The sequence below is a fragment of the Sinohyriopsis cumingii genome, chromosome 5 (assembly GCF_028554795.1).
Source record: "Sinohyriopsis cumingii isolate HCF-2022 chromosome 5, ASM2855479v2, whole genome shotgun sequence".
NCBI classification, from domain to species: domain Eukaryota; kingdom Metazoa; phylum Mollusca; class Bivalvia; order Unionida; family Unionidae; genus Sinohyriopsis; species Sinohyriopsis cumingii.
In genome coordinates this window covers 93405153-93427840 of record NC_142965.1, presented here as the reverse complement: position 1 = coordinate 93427840, position 22688 = coordinate 93405153, and the positions used below count along the sequence as shown (strand labels likewise).

The following is a 22688-nucleotide window of genomic DNA, read 5'->3' as shown; positions in this document are numbered from 1 at the left end:
GATCAAGAAAAGCCCCTTAATTTTGCAAATACGCAACACAGCTGTGGACCAGCCAGCTCTAACGATTGGACCACAGGTCTTATGGAAATGACCCTTAAAATAGCAACCATTGCATAAATACGATTGTTGTGGTAAAATCTAGATACTGGCTTCAGCATGTTTGATTCGGATCTGGGCTTCATATTAGGTTCAGTGGAGTTTGTCAGAGAACCAGACTAACTTTACACAAATACCTCTGACACCTTAAACTGCACATATTTATGCATGCAAAATGGCTGCATGATCAGACTGTTGCATAAAGAATTTAGATATGGCATCTAGCAAATGATACATGTTCAAGAGGAAACGGACAATGTGCCTCTTAAAAGTTGTAAGCATGGAAGAACAAACAGGAATATTTGGATTCTTGGGAAAAAGTCAGGAAGGGCAACAATTAAGTTTATTGAACATCGTGTGTTGACTTATGTCTTGTGGATGAGATGATTGTCGGTTGTAACCACATGAAATTAAAAAAAAAAATACCCTAGGATTAAAAATTGAGAGGCTGCAATAAACCATTTGACTCCATAGCATGTGGATCTTCAGTTTGTGAACACTGAAGTGGAAGTAATTGAGGTCTACATGTACTTAGTTGAATGTAATGTTTACTACCATTGCATCAGTCTCGGATCACACTTCTGAACCTTTTAAATGCATGTTTTCCAACTTGAAAAGAGCAGTACATGATATTTTTTGTTACACCTTACTGAAAACTGGTCAAACTGGTGGCAAAATATCACCTACGCAACCGAGGTCTTGTTAGGGTTGGTAGGTCTGCATTTGGGGGAAAACCAGGATTTTTAGCTGCCACTTGATCACATTAAAAATACGTAATAAAGTCATAACTGAACTGATAGTGAATTACATTTATTTAACTCATACTAGAATTTGCAGAGATTGTGGAATTAGCATATATACTCATTTTTAAGACAAGTCCAACTGCACAGTCTCAGGTCTGCTGTTGCATAATGTGGTGGATGATCTGGGTCTGTGCAGTTTGTTAGGAGTAATCAGGAGAACAAACAACAAAGACCCTGATTGTCAGGTGCATTATGCTATGGCACAGCAGCAGAATCTTTGTTGTTTGCAGTTTGACTTGATTTATAAGTGAGTACTTATGGTAGTCCAGGTACAAGTGCTGTATGGATGATTTATAAGTGAGGACATATGGTAGTCCAGGTACAAGTGCTGTATGGATGATTTATAAGTGAGGACATATGGTAGTCCAGGTACAAGTGCTGTATGGATGATTTATAAGTGAGGACATATGGTAGTCCAGGTACAAGTGCTGTATGGATGATTTATAAGTGAGGACATATGGTAGCCCAGGTACAAGTGCTGTATGGATGATTTATAAGTGAGGACATATGGTAGCCCAGGTACAAGTGCTGTATGGATGATTTATAAGTGAGGACATATGGTAGTCCAGGTACAAGTGCTGTATGGATGATTTATAAGTGAGTACTTATGGTAGTCCAGGTACAAGTGCTGTATGGATGATTTATAAGTGAGGACATATGGTAGTCCAGGTACAGTTGCTGTATGGATCATCAGGGTGCTTGCCCTAAACATAATGTATAATCAGTCCAAGTGCTCATGCTGTCTGATTGGTCAAGTAGATTGGTTACCCCATAATTAGCTCCATACTATATACATGTATCTTGTGCAAATGTATGAGGAGCAGTCTAGCATCACATTGTGCCAAGATGTTGACATGTCATCTGTGATATGCGATCTTGATACAGAATGTAAGAGAAAAATAAAAAAGTTTATATTCCCCAGTTCCCCATTTAATATGTAAAGATAACTAAAATGTATTGTTATGTTTATTTTAGTATTTGGTACTTTGAACTAGGAACATAGGGTTAAACATTGACATCAATAGTTACATTTGTTCCACTCCCACTCTCACAACTTTTTTGGTGAACTTCACTATCATACCATGCTAAATGCCTAAAAATCTACAACAGCTTATGCAATTTTTACCATGCATAGTATCATACTCTGACTGTAATTGACACTGATTGCATTAAATATATAAAGTAGGCAGTCAGATAACATTGAAACTTGATATTAAGGCACCAGCCAGGTATACCTGGATTTTAACAAATCAGTCCTTCATTTTGTACAGAGGTACATAAATTTTAAAGGCTTTTTCTCAACATTTAAAACCACCCTTTTCTAAAAGCTTTCTTTGTACAAAACATATGCAGTTAAGCAGATTGAAGTTACCATTTGTATTCCGTACATTGAAATGAGTTACATGCCAATTATACGAATTTAAATTGTTTATTTTTTAGTGATGCGTCCTGTAGATTAGGACATGATCCTATGTCAAAAATATTATGAGAGACTGCTTCTGATTTGTAAAATGCACATTTTCAAAGCCAAAATGTTGTTGATTCCATTCAGTAAGGGTTTTGAGTGAACCATGATAAAATTAATTTCATCTAAATTAATGAGGCTTATTTGACGTGTTCTAAAAATGTTTTATTTAATCCTTTTTGTTGCTATCTTTTATGCAAAGAACTCCACTGAATTTGACTTGTTAACATGCATTAGATATAAACTAATCTGTATTTGCCTTTAAAACACTATCAGATGTTGAATATATTTTTAATCATGGAAAATTTGTTGGAAAATTAATATAAATAACACAGTACAACTGGTGTAATCAAGCCATAAGGGGAACTAGAAATTTCAGCCAGCTTGGTCATTCTTTGAATGAGATTTGAAAGTAATTTTTTAAAATATGCAGGGAAAAAGAACTAACTTTTTCCTGAAAGGAACTGGAATACTTAAAGGTTCAGGAAACAGGGTTCCACTGTAGTTACATTGGAAAATCTTGATACATTCTAATTGTAGTATTTAGCACCTGACAGGATTTTCTTGGTCTTCATTTAGCATTTAACATGATTCACTCAGTGTTTTGCAATATACATTACTGAACAAAACGCCGATTCATGTGTTTCTGCAGGCTAGATCTGACTCTGAAAGTCACAGGCAGAGCACATTTCTACAGGATCTGATTCATGCAGCAGGAATAGTGCCATCATCAAACGAAAACGGGGCAGGAGATGCTCATATAGGTCTTGATGACACGCATGTCCCTGTCTCATCCGAATCCTCCCACACCGACACAGCTAGTCAAACAAAAGGTAAGGAAGAGTTAGACATTAGACTTGTAAAAGAATCTTAAATTTGCTGCAACAGTGATACCTTTAATTCAGTCACCTGCCTAAGATAACAAATTTCAAGCCCTTAAAGAGTTTGAACAAATTTATAGATTGATTTTACATGTGGTGATTTGTTTAAATTTTGAGTGTTTTTACCAGGAGTTACAGGAATTAAGTCACAGTAATAATCAAGTTGAAATCTATGTTTGCGTTTGCTTAGAGCATCTGTAAATTTATAAAATTTAGCTCTTGCAAAAAGAAGCAAGAGCTTGAAAATTCAACTTGCATTTTCCACAGTAGATGAGTTTCACAATTGTCAGTAATCAGTAATTCTGGTTATCATTTTGTCTTGTTAATCAAAAGCAAGCCTTAGGTTGTAGAATTCATGTCTTCTTAATTGAAAGCAAGACTTTTGAGTCTTTACATTTTGTCATGTTAATTGAAAGCAAGACTTAGAGTGTATACTTGGTGCCATGTTAATTAAAAGGAAGACTTAGGGTGTATACCTTGTGTCATATTAATCAAAAGCAGGACTTTTTATACCTTGTGCCATGTTAATTGAAAGCATGACTTAGAGTGTATACCTTCTATCATGTTAATTGCAGGGAAGACTTAGAGTGTATTTCTTGTGTCATGTTAATTGAAAGCAGGGCTTAAAGTGTATACCTCGTGTGTGAGCAACAGTTAACATCAATTTACTTGGAATTTATTTTCAACATAGTTAATGTTTCTCCATAGGTAATGTTTACAGTGATTAATGAAGACAACTCAAAGCTATGCATAAGTGAGTTATGTAATCATTGATTACTCTCTGGTTTTCACCTGCATTTAAGGAATATAAAATTGTTAACAACACTCTTTTTTAATTGCATTTACGGGATAAACACTATACTGAAAGGAGACCAGTAATGGAATATGCTAAAGTGACAACAAAATGATGGTATCTGTCATTTTCACTTTTTTTGTGGCTACAGTTCATCTCACCATTTTGTCACAAAGAAGAAATAAATTTATTCAGAAGGTTACAGTACATATTTGCGCTGGTTTTTACAGCAACACTTTTAAGGTGATATTTTGTTGAGGAAAGTATAGTTTATCGTGTTGATGTAAGTAGAGCAATTTTAGTGCATTCATTAAATGTATCACCATATTCAGTTTGTTATTAACACGTTTGGCAGTGATTTTACACCTGTAGCCTTGTTCTTGACATGCTGTCAGCAGGAGATACAACATGCAGGATTGTGAAAGGGGCCTATTAGCTGCATTTTGTGAGTTTACAAGTGTTACATTTGAGCCTTACAAAATAAAAAATGCTCAGAGTATTTCGATTTTATCCCTGACAGGAATTTCCTCACAGACTCTTCCCAATAATGAATGGTTTGAGTACGATGTGACAGATGAACATGGGAACACCTTCACCCACACTGCCGATTCTGCTGACACTGCTGCCGCCATTCAGTCACTGCTAGACATGCAGGCCAATGGGGCCCCACACAAATCTAAAGTCACTGTGCAGCGGTAATCAAAACAGAATTATCACTAATTGAAATTTTTGTGTTTAAGAAAGAAGAGGATAATATTTATATTTTTTATATATAAAGAAAACAAATTTCTATGATGAATCTGATGCGTGCCTAGACAAAAATATGATTAGTTTAGAGGCTAGGAGTATGGGAGGGGGATATGGCTGAATAAGGATTGGTTGCATTTTTCACACATGCATTATGTGGCTAATTTTATTGTTGGAACTGTTCATCTCCTGACCATTGTTAGATTTGAGATGATAGACTGTGGGTAGGTGACTAAATTTATGGACAGAACATTTATGAAACCACTGACGAGCAATGCTATATGAATTCACAAGGCCCCTTTTCTACAGACTGTTACTCGGCATTCTGAAATCTTGCACTATAAAACAGATTTATGGTTCACTTTGCTCAGTTGATATCAGAGTACACTTGCTATTATGGTTGTCATGGGACATATGCTCTCTCTCTGTCTCTGTCTCTACATATGCATTTTGTGTGTGTATATTATGAAAAATGTTCGAAATATGACTGATATCAAATGGACTATACTCAGTATGACTGTATGTGCTATATACTTATAAGTTTAATTCAGCTGCAAATAACACAGACCCTGCTCTGCCAGTGCATAATACACCAAAAGATCAGGGTTTGTGTTGTTTGTTCTATTGATTATTCATAACAAATCATATAGATCTAGATCTGCTGGTGCATTATACACAGCATGTCTGAGTCAACACAGTTTGCAGTTGGATCAGTCCTTGTACACAAGTATATATGTAACATATCTGAGAAGATAATGATCCTCCGAATCCATCCTATACTTCCCTACTAGTCAGTTTGTCTGTTATGTTCATTATAATACATGTACATCACTTAAAAAAGCATGCCCCTTCCTAAAATTGATAAATCCATTGCTAGTCACATGCATCATGATTCAAGCCTACCTTGTAAAGATTGAAGTGGCTGTCAAAATCTGTCAGAAACATCACGATTTTCTTTGGAACTTTTCAGCATACATTTTTGCAGTCCTGTTTCCACATTGTGACTTAGCAAGTCTCAAAAATGGTCTTGCATATTTATATGGCACAATCTTATTGGCAGATAGCATCAAACAAATACAAAGGGAGATAACTCTTCTGTTGAGAACATATGCCTCACATTGTTTATGATGTACTTTGTGAATTATCCCAAATAAAAATAATTGTTCAATCAAAGTGCAGTTATTGTTACAAGAAAAATTGTTATCTTAATATAACTCTATACTATTGACCAAAATTATTGAAAACATTTGGCATACTGAACTTTTATAAGTTACAAAAATTGAAAATCTCTTGCTATATCGAATGGATGTTAATGGAATTGAGTGATTTTTATTCCTGTATACTCAGTGTTTAGTTTGCCTTTAGAAAGCTTGGTTTGTTTGAATAGACTAGAAAAATAAGGTGGCACACCACAATTACAATTAGGGTTATTCTGATAATGGACAGCACTGAGGTGATCTCAGGCAACCAACATACTATTTCTTTTTTAATAGCAGCTATATCTTACCCATAGCTATTTTTAACTTTCTTATTTGTGCCGAAAAAACTGAGTCTGTTTGATATGGATAGATCCTCCCTTAGAGCGAAGAATTGTCAAATATAATGCAATTCCTTGTGCAACTAGCCTTATCCTTGGTAAGTTATGTGTAAAACAAGCACAGATAGTTTGTCTTTTTTCAGGGCGGTTGATATGATCAGACAGGTGCTAAATTTACCAGAACAAATTTGCATGTAGCAGTGTTTTTTTAAACTAATTGTTCTGGAAGAACCTCTCAAGATTGAGACTGCTTCAGTCCGGAGTGTGCTTTGAACATGCAATTGGGCAGTCTCCATCAAACTGCAGGATGCCTGGCTACACACCCATGTATTTCATCCTCACTGCAAATATCTCTGGCTTTGCTTCAACCAGGACGTTTTTAAATTATGGGTCCTACTGTTAGGAATTTCTTCCACATCTGGAGTTTTCACCCAAGTTTGGGAATAGTGGGTGGATACCTCCAGTTACTGGGAAAGTACCAGTTCTCCAGTATATATACAGTTGGCTGATCCACCATGTTCCAATCCAATCTCTTCAGGATCTGAATCACTGTTGGTCTTTGGTAACTCATTGGATCTTTTGCCCATCCTCAGGCAATCTTTGCATACTCCATCACAAGACTTTGTTTACATGGGGATGAATTTCATCATAAACCAGAACCTAGTCAAAGTTCCAATGGATTGGACAGATTGAATCCTGGCTCTGTTAGAGATACTGCAAGCAGAAACTTCTTTGTGTGTGCAACTGTACCTGACCTTTCTGTGACTTATATTAGGATGTTTTTGTATGCGACCTCCACAGTTTCTCCTTGCAAGGTCAAAACCTCACAAAGATTCTCTACCAGCACTGATCTTCCTAGGACTTGCATTTCATCACCATTTGCAGTGGTGGGTGAATCAGGACAGATTCATGACTGGAGTCTACATGCATGCATCTGAACCTCACTGCTGTCTGTTTCCCAATTATTAGCAGATTTCAGTTGGGGCTCTCTTTTAAAACTGGAGGGCTTAATTCTACAGGGACTTTGGACCCCGTCCGAATCATCCCTCCATGTAAACAACTTATAAATGAAGGCTGTATAACTAGATTTGCAAGGGTGTTGTTAACAGAGTGAGGGGTCGATATGTTGTCTCCTACATTAAAATTCCGTCTTTGCTTATCTTTGACATCAAGGAGACACACATGCCCTTCTCTTTGTGTGGAAGTCTGGAACTTCCTGTTTTGGGGTACTGCTGTTCACTTACGCCTTTCAACCCTTCTGATTCCTCCAGTTCTGTAAAACGTAAGAACTTCCACGGCTACGATCATTCTCATAGCCCCTCTGTGGGGTCAGCACTTGTGCTTCATCTTCTAGATCAGTTTATTGCTTGACCCAGGTCTCGTCCTGACTAGAGGGATCGTGTGTCTCAACACCAGGGATCCCTCCACAACACCCCACATATCCTCCACCTTCATGTCTGTTTCATCTCAAGTGAACTCTCTGCCACAACACATTTTTTGGCTGAGTAGTTAGTTTCATCGTTCAAGCCTGTAGAGTGTCTACATCCAAGATCTATGATGCCATACCAGGCGGAGAATCTTTTCTGGTTGGTGCAGTAGGAAACATGTTGATCCTAGCTGCCCCTCTATAAATCTTGTTGCTAATTTCTTTTTTGTTTCTCCTTGAGAACAAAAAATGCTCTGTATCTCTATCAAGGGCTGTAGAGCTACCATTTTAAACAGACTTTTATTCTCTCAAGGCACATTAACTGGTTTGGATTTGCACCTTGACGATCTTATTAAGGATTTTGAGCTGTAGAGACATGTCCCATGCTCTTGTATGCCTAGATGTTCTCTTTCTTGTTTTATAGTCATTAACTCAAACCCCTTATGAACAATTGATTGAGGCTTCCTTTCAGGGCCTCTTTATTAAGATTTTATATTTGTCCCTGCCGCAGCCTGACGATGTTGTGAGATTCATGCCTTATCTGTTGACACTGGTTGTCTCAAGTTCAATGAGAATTATGATTCAGTTTCCCTCTTTTGTCAGCCAGGAAAAGAATTTCCCAGTCTCAGTTGAATCTATGCTGTGGATGATACAGATAAACTTTTATGTCCCATGAGGGCACTCCATTTCTGTCTTAAGGCATCCAAAGAGATGATGGGAAGCATCTTGTCATCCCTCTCAAGGGCTCCATAGACATTTCAGCTGCCAATATTTCAAATGGATTGTCACACAATCATCTCTTACTGATCAAGACCTTTCCTTCTTGAAACTTTTAAAGCCCATGAGGTTCGAACCATTGCCACCTCCTTGGCCTGTTGTAATCACTTCTCCTTGGAGGACATCATGAAGGCAGCAGTTTGGCATTCCTCTGCTCTTATCATAACAAATTGAAGGCAGTTTTTCTCAGGGTCTTATCGTTATGGCACAACTTGTGGCTATGAGGAATACGAACATTCCATAAATGGATGTCTCCACCAATGGTGAGTACTTTCCATTTTCTTTTTTTATTATAAATTTACCGGAGCATCAGCCAACCCTCCTTACGGACAAATTCAGCTAAACAATATATATGGATATGCAATTGCTTCTGTTGAAATGTAGTTTTATATGGGTAAAACTAACTTTAATTATGCAGTACTTACACATTGCTGCTGTCAAATGCCCATCTCCCATCCTGCTCTGTTGTCCTGATGTAATAGTTTAATTATGCAGTACTTACACATTGATACTGTCAAATGCCCACCTCCCATCCTGCCATGTTGTCCTGATGTACTAGTTTTCTTTGAAAAAGATGAACTATCTGTGGTTGTTTTGCACATAACCTACGAAGGAAAAGGCAAGTTTCACAAGGAATAGCATCATGCTGACAATTCTTCTCTAAGCGAGGATGAATGCACTGTTTTTTGTGTAGTTTATTTGGCACAAAAAAAGGCTAAACAAGAGCTATGGGTAAGTGTTGCATAATTAAAATTAGTTTCCCCCCACTTCATATTTGTGGCATATCAATTATTGTTCAGTTCGTGATTGTCACAAAGTATGAATTTAAAGACGCAATGAGCAATGATCCACTGAGAAAGTTATTCTTACTCCTTTGATATCCATCAGGTACCAATGAAAACACAAAGTTTTTCAAACCCATGAAATCAGATATCCATGAAAAGAAATTAATTCACTTTAGAATATTATATTGAGTATGCTTTCCTGTGATTCTTAGCGGCCCTAAAAATGATAAGTTATTGATTTTGGTTATGAAAATATTTCTAGGATAGCAAACAACAGTGGATTGATTAGGTTCTTAACTTATTTTGAACTAAACTTGTGTTGAATTATTGGTTTTGTGGCAGTCCTTGGTTTGAATTTTGATTTGCTTTTTGCATCATTTTAGGTCATCTAGTATAGACTTGAGCCAATTATCAGATCAACTTAGCCAACAACAGTTCTACACAATAGGTAAGAATTATTTTTTTTACTTGGATCTTTAATCATATTTTAGAAAGTAGCAACTTTCCTGGACACTTTTCAGTACAGTGTTTGAATTAATAAGCATACTCGGACATCACCCTTTGATGAGCTGGATTAATTCTGACTCTTAATGCCTATTTCATACTTGCTGTAACACAACATATCACGTGAAAGACACAATTTTTTACCCCTAGCACCCGCCCCAGGTTGTTGTTATGAAAAACATAATTTTTGTAATCTTAAGGTGAAAAAAAGAGAGAAACAGACATTTCTATATTAGGCTAAACAGGATTTAACAGGACTGTTTCCTGTTACAGGCACAATATGTTGCCTGTAACAGGAAACAATCCTATGTAAACAACCACAATATGTTGCCTGTAACAGGAAACAATCCTGTTACAGGAAACAATCCTGTATAAACCAATATAACCTATCCGTGGATCGTTTTATAAAGCTATTATCATTGAGGCTTTTAAAAGTTAAGGCAGTCAGACATGCAACCACCATTACACACGTTGCTTAATTGGCTGAGATTAGCTAGTGTGATGAGGTATTAAGTCTTATGAACACTACTGTGGGGGTGCCCATTAGGTTAATTTGCATAGGTAAAGTAAGCTAAGTGGAGCAGTCCAATTCGTTAGAAGTTCAGTTTAAAAGAGAGGTGTGTTAAAGAACACAGTTTGTTACACATCATTTTCTAAATAAGAATATTTAAGCCTGCTTTATTAAAGATTAATGGCAAGTTTGTGATCAGCAGCAATGCTTTTTTGAAGTTTGATTTTACTCCATATATAAAATGCAAACCATGTTGAAGTAGCATACAAGTGTGATTAAATTTTTGAGGCAAATTCAGATATAATTGAGGGAAGAATGTGCCATCGAGCAAAGCTAATTTTCAGAATTCCTGGATGGAGTTTGACTTTGTGAGGCATGGCAGTAAGGAGGCACATTTTATGATATGCACATAAAGCAAACATATCAACAAGCCATTCTAGAACTTATAACATCCATCAATAAAGCAATACCACACAGCATGTTTGACTCTCTCTTATGCGTGCAGAAAGATAATTTTTGGTATGAGATCTTCATGGATGTTTAAACAGCACTGATTGGATCAGACAGTGTTACCTTTTCATCTGCTTGGCCATCCATCCCTCAAACATTGGTTAGGTTTTGCATTTGTCTTTTTAAGCACTCTGATCAAGCTTCTGTGTTTTATGGACACATTTTAGCTTGCCAGTGAGCTCAGCCAAGTAATAAATAAGGTACAAGATTCTATTAATTTTTATTTTCTTGATGAAATTAATGAAAGAATGATTGTTTGTGAAACGTTAGAGTCAGAAACTTTCTGTAAAGCACCATTGTTATGTACCATATGTACTTGTATATAAGCCAAGTCCAGCTGAAGACAATCTAGTTCCTGTTCTGCTGTCACATAATGTGCTGGATTGTTTGTTCTACTGACAACTCCTAGAAAACTGTTGAGACCTAAATAGGCCAGTACATGTGACATCAGATCTGGGTTTGTGCAGTTAGACTGAGCTTATGAGGGAGTATAGACAGCAGTTAGGGCAGACAATCCAAAACCATGAAGAATTAGATAGGATGATGTGCATTTTTCTAGTGCTGTACATAGTAAAATATATTTAGCCCTGTCTGTTGACTATTGCATAGAAAGTAAAGGATATAGTACCCATCACTAATCGACCATAAAATAAAACTGGAATGGGTATTTAGAAGGTCATGAAATTTCACAGGTTAACGGTTACATATTCGTCTGATGAGATACATGGAGAAAAGGATACTTTGTGAATGAATTATTTCACTGTGCATACATTTGCTATTTTGATAGTGCATAGATGTTTGGTATGCTTTAATTACTTTTTGTAATTGTTCACGTGATATTGTATTTAATTGGACTGATGCATATTTCATCTTGTTTCAGAGCAAGCAATGAATATATTGAACCAGTCTGAAGGTTCAATAGAACCCCATCAGGCCCAGGTAGGCAAAGAAGTCTTTGTACCATTTCATATTTCAGATTATTCCTTACCTGAAGTGAAACTGATTTGGATGAAATTGCAGTCTTTAAACAAATTAATTTGTATAGATTTCATACCCAGATATGCTGCCAGACATCATAGGATTCTTGTAAATAATCATGTAACTTTTAAAATACAAAATTACCTGTGTTTCTCAAAAATAAATGTTTATCAAATATTTGTGTTTTTGTCTGTTTGTTCATGGCTTCATTTGATCTATATTGTATAGTGTTTGCATGCAAGCACATGTTTGATTGAGATTAAGTGTTTGTGTGGACAGTATCAACAGGTTTTAAGTGTAAATTGTTTCATAAGGAGGTGTAGCAGATTGATCCATTGAGGTTAATAGGCCGTGAAGGTCAATAACAATCTTGAGTCCTGTAAACACTGACCAAAAGATGCAAAGAAAGCTGTGATGCAGAATTGGATGGTGCTATGGCATCTCTGCTTGTTTAAAGGGGAATTTGTGGCTGCAAAGAAGTGTTTTGTCATGATCTCTTTTCCTCCATCCCTACCCCCATCCATGAAGTAGATATGAGTAACCTTCCCAGTGTAAGGACATTTTTGGCAGCATAGTGCTTGCCTGGATTTAAAAAAATCACTGAAGAGTATGATACTGACTCTGGGAAATTCCAGTAAAGTGGTTACAGTATTTACTTTCTCTGAGGCTTTGTCAATCAGGAAAGAAATAATGTCACCCAGAGATTGGGATTTCCTTGTTTGTGTGCCAGTCTTTGCATTGATAATTTTCCCTTACCCATTTGTTTTTCAAAGAAAATAGAGAATTAATTATTTAGGTTTATTTTATCACATCATTGACTGATTTGACTTGTTGTGAATCATGATATCATTTAAGTACGATACCATATCAAACCAAGATGACTGACCATAAGACAGCCAGATCAAGAAGAAAAATGTCAAGATAACAGAAAACTTGGTATAGTCAAGCACTTAATTCAGCTCTCAGATTGGGCCATTCTGTCAGTTTTGGAGCACAATGTCATTTTCACTGTACAAATACTATTGATGTTTCATGCAAACTTAATATTCATAATATAGTCAATTTTCCACCATATACACTCATTTGCAATTCAAATCCAACTGCAAACTGCACCGACCCAGATCTGCTGTCACATAATACCCTGGCAGATACGGGTCTTTGCAGTTTAAGAGTAATCAGTAGAACAAAGGTGGACCCTGATCTGCAGCTGTATTATGCTATGGCAGACCAGAATCTCTCTTTGTAGTTTGACTCAACTTATAAATGACTATCTGTAGTTTTTTGTGGGTTACCAATTATGATGGATTTTAATATCATATATCATATAATATCAGATATGCTTATAAGTCCAACTGCCCAGATCTGCTGTTGCATAATGTACTGGCAAATCTGGATCTATCAGATTTGTGAGGAATAATAAGTAGAACAAACTGCATAGACCCTGATTTGCCGTCATATAGTTATGGCAAGTCATGGTCTATGTTGTTTGCAGTTGGACTCAAGTCATAAGTGACTACACACATTACCTTATATGGAAAAAAACCCCACCCATTCCCCAATTTAAATACCAATGGAAATACAGGATTGCATCTAGGATACATAAAAGCATGATTTCCAGAATATTTTAAAACATGCCACAAGATTGAAGTCTCCTTGTACTTGAATGGGGAAAAAAAGTAATCCTTGATTGCAAATCTATATGAATCACACATATGCTTTTCTTGTAATGTGCCTGCTTTGTGGAAAAATCTGTATACCAGTCAATGAGGTAATTGTTGGATGTGAAATTCTGATTGTTATCTTACCATATGAAGCTTGTGTCCCAAATATGCCATGTGAAGCTTGTGTCCCAGGTATTCCATGTGAAGGTTGTGTCCCAGATATGCCTTGTTGCAAAATGGATTAAGAGTTGAAAGTTAGTAAATAATTTTTGTTTGAAGGATAGCGGTTTTCATATAAGGGACTGAAATGTTGATCAGTAGAGCAAAATTGGGAAAATTATGTTTTTCAGTGCTTTTTTAGCATCCCTTATTAATTTCACTAGCCCAATTTCTGGTGATGGATGCTTTGAGTGACTGTCTAAACTGATTATCTTTCCCATTTCTTTTGGTATGTGTTAAAATATTGTACTTCATATTTAGCTCTACTGGTCAGTGACCAAATCTTTCATCCAATTTTTTAAATCACTATTCATCCTCGGTTATATAACCAATTGCCATGAAATCTTACAGGCACGTTTGTTCCATGGTCTTGTTGGTATTGAATGAAAATAGTGTTACTCAGATTTCAGATATGGTTGCCCAAATGGCCATCTTGAAGATTTTATTATTGTAACTTCTGATTGGATAATCATATCTGAATGCAGTTTTCACTAAAAGACTTATAATGATGTCTAGTTTTCCTAGATGAAAATGTGCTGATCACATGCCCAATAGGACATCATTACAGTCATTTTCAAAATCTTGTACCTTTTCCTCTTGAATGGAAAGTAATATTGACATGGTGATTTTACCAGAAGACATTTGATTTCTAATTGGTCCTAAATGAAAATGGTACATATGTGAAGTCCAATATGGCCACCACAGTAGCCATCTTGAAAATCGAATTATTATTACTACTTCTGAACAAAGGTCATATTGTAATAAAGTTTTAACCAAAAGACTTCTTATGATTTCTAGTTTGTTAGAAATTAAAACTGTGCTGCTTTGACATTCAGTAAGGCCACCACCATAAAAGTTTTGTTATCAGTACTTCTCCTGACAGAATGGTCATATCAGCATGGGTTTTTTGCTGAAAACATCGTATCATGTCTATTTGATACTAAAAATGGTGTTAATCGGACCCCAATAAGGCCACCACATTAATCATATTGAAAATTCTGTTACTGCGTTTTATCCTAGATGACTTTGTGCTACCTTATGACATCTTGTTAGTCTTAAATGGATATATCAGTATGGGATTTCACCAGAAGACTTAATATGATGCCATATTGTTCCTAAATTAAATAGTTGGTGATCTTATTTCCAGTAGGTTATTGTTATTGCTGAAGATTATCAAAGATAGTGTTGACACATTGCAATTACAAGGAAGAAATGGTTTTATCTTGAATTCCTGGAAATTCTTTTCACCTAGCAGAGCATCAATCTCTTCAAGAGACTCTTGTTATGAGCTGCAATTTCCAAGAACATAATTGATTTTGAATTTTCTTTCTTTCTCAGTATTTTGGGGCATGGACAGATTTATGCATTGAAATTGATATTATAAGTAAAAGTCGTATTAAAGTTTTCATTTGCTTGTAATGTGATCAGAGTACACTGGAATTTCATCTATGGTAATTATCATTTGCAAGTGAAATTATCTTCTCTTCTGGCATTCACAAATTCATCTAACGATTTTATTTTCTTCAATTCTTGGCAATGACAGGTCATCGATGTCTGTACACAAAGCACTATATTGTGTACTTTATAACTTATTCTGTTGTTTCATTTTATTGTCAAAACTCCCATGAATACCAGTAAAAAGGAACCAAAGTTGGCTTCCCTGTGTTGGCCAATTTTATATATATACACAAATCGATACACTTAAAAGTTGGCTCCTGAGGATGGCTGGCATTGTTATAAAATAACCTTTCTATTTGACATTTGTCGTTAAGTTCAAACAATGAATTTATTTCTCACTGCCACTTTGGTTTATTTACCACTGGGGCTTCTGTTTGTTTGGCATATGTAGTCATCGTTAATACAAACAGGGCATTGATTTCTGCAGGTAAGTAGTATATACAACAATAGCTTGCTTTAATAATTCTTTTTGTAACCTGTCATTTGCACTCAAGTGAATGTGTTTTCAAATAACGATTTTTATTTAAGAGATACTGTCATATAGTTAACCTGGATATAATACAATCTTGGTTATTTTGCACCTAACTCCGTGTCATGAAAGAATGGCAGATGCCTTCATGCAGTTGGTTGCCTATGTTACATATAAAGAGTATGTGGATATATTTTATCCTTTAATGCACATGATGCAAAAAAGAGAAATAAATGATAATACAAGCTTAGTTTCTTTCATTTTAATTACAAAGTAGCATTTTGATTATTTATTTTATTGCAACATGCAGTGGGGGTGTGCACAAATTCAAGACAAATTTATTTCTTTTCTTAAGTCTTGAGACATGTGACCTAGACGAAAGAAGTTTTACCATAAGTTATGGGATAGGAAAAAAAAACTAATTATTTTACTGTGTCCCAGTATTTACAGAAATTACGTGATTTCATTAATTGTAGTTTCTATTATAATGGTTGTTCATCACTGTCAGAAGATTCTGAATATTTATATTTGAAGCACATTGTTTTTAAAACTGTTTACATATATTTATATAATTTTGTTAAAGAGTGATCATTATTGGTTATAGTAATATACATGCTTTCCTTTGCTCCCACAGAGTGAAGTTGCAGTAGCTGGTTCAGATGAAATAGACATTACAGATTCAAGGGAGGTAACCTCATCAAGTCAAAATGTTCCTAGTGGTGCAAACCATGATCAAGTGAATTCTAGTCTTAGCCAGGAAATGTTACCAGGGGATTTGGACCCCCAAACTGGATTGTTCTTCAATCTAACAGGGAGGACTAGTAGTCAATCAGAATCACAAACTTCTTTGTCAGAATTAAGTAACCAGAGTTCACAGAGTTCTCTGGAAACAAGTAAACCTCTGGACTTGCTAAGTAGTTCATTAGCTCAGGCTCAGATTGATCTTGACCCATATCAGTTTATTGAAACGGGAGAGAATGTGAACAATAGTAATAGTATAGTGAGGACAGAAAGTGTTGGAGCCCGTGTAGGCGCTCAGCAGGTTGAAAGTGTTGGAGCCCCATTAGGGGCTCAACAGATTGAAAGGACTGGTATTGAACTGATTAGTGTTCAGGATCAAATAGAAGACAGTTCTGAAATATCTCCCATTGTGTCAAGTCGGTCTGAGCAGCTATCAGGAGTGACTATTATTCGGCAGCAACAGCCTATTCATCAGTCTGACTCAGGTTGGTATTATGTAGTTCATTTCAGGTAAAGTAAGACCAGTGTTTCAGTAATATTTTAGAGCAAAAATCCATGTGCTGATTTTGAATAAGTGCCAACATTCGTCTGCTGTAATTTATAGCTGCTTCATGGCTTAATCAGGGATTAAAAATATCCAAAACCCATTAGCCTGGGATAACTTAAAATTAAATTTGGGCAACAAAATGACTTGCTGTAAAAGCCCATCCTGACAACCATTTTATTATGGCAGTGTTTAGAATAGTGGCAATGCCCATGATGCAGATTCAAATGAAATTGCAAGGGAAAATTCTTTATTTAGACCTAATATTCACATAATTTTCAAATAATTTTCAAGAACTTCATAATTTTGTAATAAATTAGTAATTAAATGAAAGGTTTTTCTAAGAAATTTAGTTGGGCAACCAAATGTTTTTGATGTACAACCAGATATTTCAGCATGGTTGTTCGGTGGGCAGCCATGTTTTTTGACTATTTTTATCTCTATTCCTGTTTTTGATTGATACACTGTCTGAAAGGTTATGATTTATTGTTTATAACAAATTTTAGCAATTTTATAACAAGATCTCTGTCTTAGCAAAGTTCTTATTTGCATTTATAGCAACATAGTCGGGGTGCAAGATAATACTAAATAACATAGAAAAAATTATCTTCTGTTATCTCCTGCTATTATTTGTAAAATTATTGTTTTTCCACTTGATGCATTTTCAGATCATCACTGAGAAGCTCGTAACGGTGATGTTAATAAATATGCACTTTGGTGATATTGATCAAGGACATTGACATCAAACTACAATTAACAAATTCATTTAAGCATGGCTGAGTGTTATGTATATATAACTTGTGTTGTGAAAAAGACAATAGGGTCTTTAGGATAAGACAGCATGAACTTTAGGATATGACAGCAGGGTCTTTAGGATAAAACAGCATGGAGTTTACGATAAGACAGCAGGGTCTTTAGGATAAGACAGCATGAACTTTAGGATAAGACAGCAGGGTCTTTAGAATAAGACAGCATGGACTTTATGATAAGACAGCATGAACTTTAGGATAAGACAGCATGGACTTTATGATAAGACAGCAGGGTCTTTAGGATAAGACAGCATGAACTTTAGGATAAGACAGAATGGACTTTGGGATACTGAGTATTCTGTTCCCTAAAAACTCCACAAAGATGAAACCATGGGTTCCTAGTGGAAATTCTATATCACAGCTGGTGTTATGGGCTTGAGAGCAAATGGTGGGAAGGTTTGCAAGATGACTACATTATGCTGGCGTTATGTTTTCCATTGGAATTGCAAATAAATCTCACTGAGTGTAGTTTTTCCAAAGCTAGTATGAGCAACAATTATTTATTATCTTACGAGCTTTTGCTTTTGCAATCTGGCCTCTGTGGTGGTGCATCTTGAACATCTTGTTACTGCTAATCCTTCTGAATGGATGGTCATATCAACTTGAGGCATATTAGTGTGGGTTTCTGACACGAAGACTTCTTATAATATTTTGTTGGTCCTAAATTGAAAGGTTGATGATCTTACGTCCAAAATGGCATTCATGGTGATCATCATAAAGTATAGTTATCGTTACTCTTAAATCAAAAGTTATTTTTGACATCATTGTTTTCATAAGAAGAGTTCTTGTGCTGTCTAGCTGGTTGTAAACGAAAATGGAGCAAATTGACCTTCCATATGGTGACCATCTTGGAAATACTGTTGTCTCTACTCCTTCTTAAATGAATGGATATATCAGCATGAGGTTTTCACCAATAGATTTCTTATGATACCCAGTTGGTCATTGATAAAAAGGTGCCAGCAATACATCCAATATGACTGCCCAATAACTGCCATTTGAATCTTGCAGCTGCTACTTCTGAATTGATGGTTAGTTTGACATAGGGTTTTCACCAAAATGCTTCTAATGATGACTGCTGCATCCTTACTGAAAATATTGCCAAGCTGATATCCAGTATGGTCAAGACAGCAGCTGTTCTGAAAATCTTAATACTGAAGAATATCAACACTTAAAAAGAAGAAATTGTCTTATCTTATTCAGGAAATTATTTTCACTCACAAGAGCATCAGTCCCATTGAGGGACTCTTGTTATTGTTTGCAATCATTTGATTTCACCGAAAATTTCTTAAATCAATATATTGCAATAGTATAGTATGGCAGCGTATCATTAAATAGTGCAGTATATCAGAGTATGATGTTCAAGTCTCACAATTGACAAATCATAAAATTTGTGCTACAGTTAGTGATTATGTATAGGTTTTGTCACTGAAATGTTAGTCTTAAGTTTTGGTGAAACAGTGCTTATATGATTCATTTGTAAGCTTTACAACTTAAGACCAACCTTTAGAAGTATCAGCTGTGCCAGTTTGCACAAAACGTGCTGTTAAAATAACTAAAATTGATATCTCATGCCCACTCAAACCTTTATATTAAATTTCATCCTGTTGTATGTTTTTTTAATACCAGTTCACTCACTGAAGATCTCCCAGTAGAAATTTCAGCCGAATCATGCTCAACAGAGAGGGCTGTTAGAATAACCATAGCTGTGACATCCAAGATAACATTCACACATACATACTGACTTTTATTTAATTGCATGTTTTATTTCAGCTGTTCAGTCAATCTCAGAGGAACTCCCGGTGGAAGTATTGGCTAAACCAGTGTCCACAAGTAATGCTCTACGTATAACCAAAGCTGTGATATCTCAGTCATCTCCAGTCACTAGCCACTCCATTCGCATCAAACCATCCAGTTTCATCCCTCTACAGGAAGTCATGAAGTCTTCCAAGTCCTCCACCATTAACATCAACACACAGAAGCAGGTGAGATACAGCATAGAATGTCCAGAAAATTAATGAATAATTTGCACCTCATAATAATTTCTCAGGCTTATATTCAGGTTGTCTGTCTTTCAAAGTATGCATATTTTACTTGTGAAAATTTTGTCGGATATTGCTTGGGAAATAAGGTATCCATGTAATTGAAGTCAGTGTTTATTATTTCAAAAATAAATTAAACATGCTTATTTAAAAGGTGAATAATTTATCTTAATTGATACACGACTTCATTGTTTATTTTTTTTAGATTTTGTTTACAATCTCTGTCTCCTCATTGAACATAACAGGTTTATCATTTCTGATGTATTCATGTTTATGCATACTTGATATGAAGACAAAATAAAAAACAAAGGCAGCTTACTCTGGAGCATACCTGTAGGGGAATAAGGAAACTTATTTCCGCTTTGAAAACATATCCCAATCACATTAACATGAGGGATATAAGACCTCCTGAATCCACCCCATCTAAAAGATGAAAATTAGTCTTTTCTGTATATATATATATATATATATATATATATATATATATATATATATATATATATATATATATATATATTGATAAAGGGTAGTAACTCTTGCCTGTTACTTCCCCATGCCACTATGAGGTGTTGTCAGATATCCCAGTCTTTTTGTGTGAAATTCAAGACATCCGTTCAATTTTATTTAATTTATTTGGATTAATTTTTTTCATGAACAGATGGTATACATTTTTGTTGAATTTGGCTGATATATTTTTTAATATCTCACTTTCTCAGACATAGTCAATTTTAGGCCACTTGACACAGCATGCTATCATTGATGCATGTTTTCTTTCAAATGCTTGCTAATACTATCGTTAGTTCATGCACATTGATTACAACAGGCTGATCACCAATGTCTGCGGCGGTTCGAGTCTAGGATTCAGCCAATGTGGGTATGTGAGAAAGCTTGCCAGTAGCTTCTCGTGGGTCGGTGGTTCTTTCCGGGGTTTTCCCGGGTTCTTCCTCCACCATTAATACTGGCCGCCATGTATAGCCTATCGTGTGCTGACAAATGGCGTTAAGCCCCAAAACAACAACAACAACAACAGGCTGATATGTTCATTTATGTATTGTTACTATTATTTTATCTATTCATAAAAATGTTTTCTAAATACAGTAAATGCAAGAAATTCCAAGCAAATAAAGAAAGGCACAAATGTACCTACCTCTTCTTTGCCTTAGAACATGTACAATTTTGGTCCAAAGACACCTGGTGTGCAGTACTGCAAAAATCAGCAAAGGGCAAATAAAAGAGGGGGAAATCATGCAGGACCAGTACAGATATATTAAGTTTTCTTCCAGATACAAAATTAATTGTGAGTTTTTTTGGGTATGCTACTAGGGTTCCACCCCAACCCCCACCACTGAACCCCCTCCCCCCAAAAAGACTGATGGATGATGCCTTCCATCAATGTGACAAACAGATTTGGGTGGAGATACAGTTTGATATATCAGCCTTTCAGCAACATATGCATCAACTGAAGCAGGAGACTTCATCTTTCTCAACTGTGTATAATTTTTTTAAGTGGGGAATTGTTCCATTACTTTTTGACAACCTAGTGGGCATAAATAATCCTGCAAGGCCATGCTTGTCTATAGGACAGGCTCATGGGGTATATTTTGGATCCAGTAGATCCAGCATATAATACCACCTTGCTGCCATTATTTGTACCTGACATCCAGCCAACCCAGCTGTCCTAACCTGGACATGATTACAGAGATTTTATTGATCCAACCATTTATTTTGCCAGACCTACATATATATATATATATATATATATATATATATATATATATATATATATATCTATATATATATATATATATGTATGTATTTCCATGCTGACCATTTTCCCAGCTAACAAGCTATCTGCCCAGGTGTGAAGAAATCGCCCAGCAGAGTAGGCCTTCCCTATTTTCAGTGATTATGGTATTAGCTGTTGGTTATTTAGGGATGATAGTATTGTATTACCTCGGGACATGACTTATTGTGAAATGGAAGCGGACAAGGACCAAGAGTACAGTGGCCCCCCATCTTTTATGGCCACCCCTTCTGCACTGGGAAAGTGGCCTTATAAAATGGGTGACCTTTCCAGAGGGGATTATATTTGTGAGACATGTATGTATATGTGTATATAGCAGGAAAGATACATATAACTTGAAGCAGTTAACATTTTCATTTAAAAGTAGCATCAAGTATAAATTGTTCTTTCTGTCTTAAAAACAGAGTTATTTCACAGTAACATAAATTAATAGTTCTTATTCTTAGACGTGGAATGTGAATGGGATATTGTTGGCATGTGCATTACAAAACCATTCCAAAATGTTATTTAAATCTTGGTACATATTTCATATTTAAAATAAATCTGTTTCCATTTACTCCATTTTCCCACTGCTACAGAAGATTTTCATTATCTTTTTTATTTGAATGTTGCCAACAAAAAAATTCTTTTTTTTTCGGCAAGTGGGTGGAGATGCAGTTTGTCGTCAAGTCAAATAATTTTTTAATCATCTCTATTTGCGTATAATGAAACTGGTTACCTATTGTTGTCAAGTCAAATAACGTTTGCTTTTCCTTCTAAAGTATTATTTCTTCATTTACGTGATGACATGTTAAAGTTTTATAATGATTGATTTCTATGTTGCTAATGGTACCGTACTGCAATTTAATTTTGCAGATGAAACGTTTTAAACAAAAACCTTGTTATAAAGGAAGTGATACATGTACTGTCACATGATTTTTTTGTCTTTGTCTGGTACTGTGTTTTGTTCAAGGTTAATTGTTTCTCTGTGTGTGTGTGTGTGTTAATCCACAAAACCTATTTTTAGCCTATCTGACCATCTTATGATCTTGACAATTACATCAGTCATAATCGTCAGTGTAAACAAAATTCTCTGTGTGAAGCCCAAAGCTCAACCAAATCATTGCTGACATAATTTCTGACAATGTTGTG

The 22688-nt window shown here is 35.7% G+C and overlaps 1 protein-coding gene across 1 annotated transcript in view; it reads left to right on the top strand.

The window, feature by feature from the left end:
• The window catches only part of LOC149799777 (uncharacterized), a 109088-nt gene that overhangs the window by 47389 nt on the left and 39011 nt on the right, over positions 1-22688 (top strand). Inside the window, exons 14-19 of the mRNA XM_089959163.1 lie at positions 3017-3197; positions 4559-4733; positions 9694-9758; positions 11716-11774; positions 16255-16846; positions 19485-19696. Coding sequence (XP_089815289.1) covers positions 3017-3197; positions 4559-4733; positions 9694-9758; positions 11716-11774; positions 16255-16846; positions 19485-19696 — 1284 coding nt within the window. The remainder of the gene's footprint in view (positions 1-3016; positions 3198-4558; positions 4734-9693; positions 9759-11715; positions 11775-16254; positions 16847-19484; positions 19697-22688) is intronic.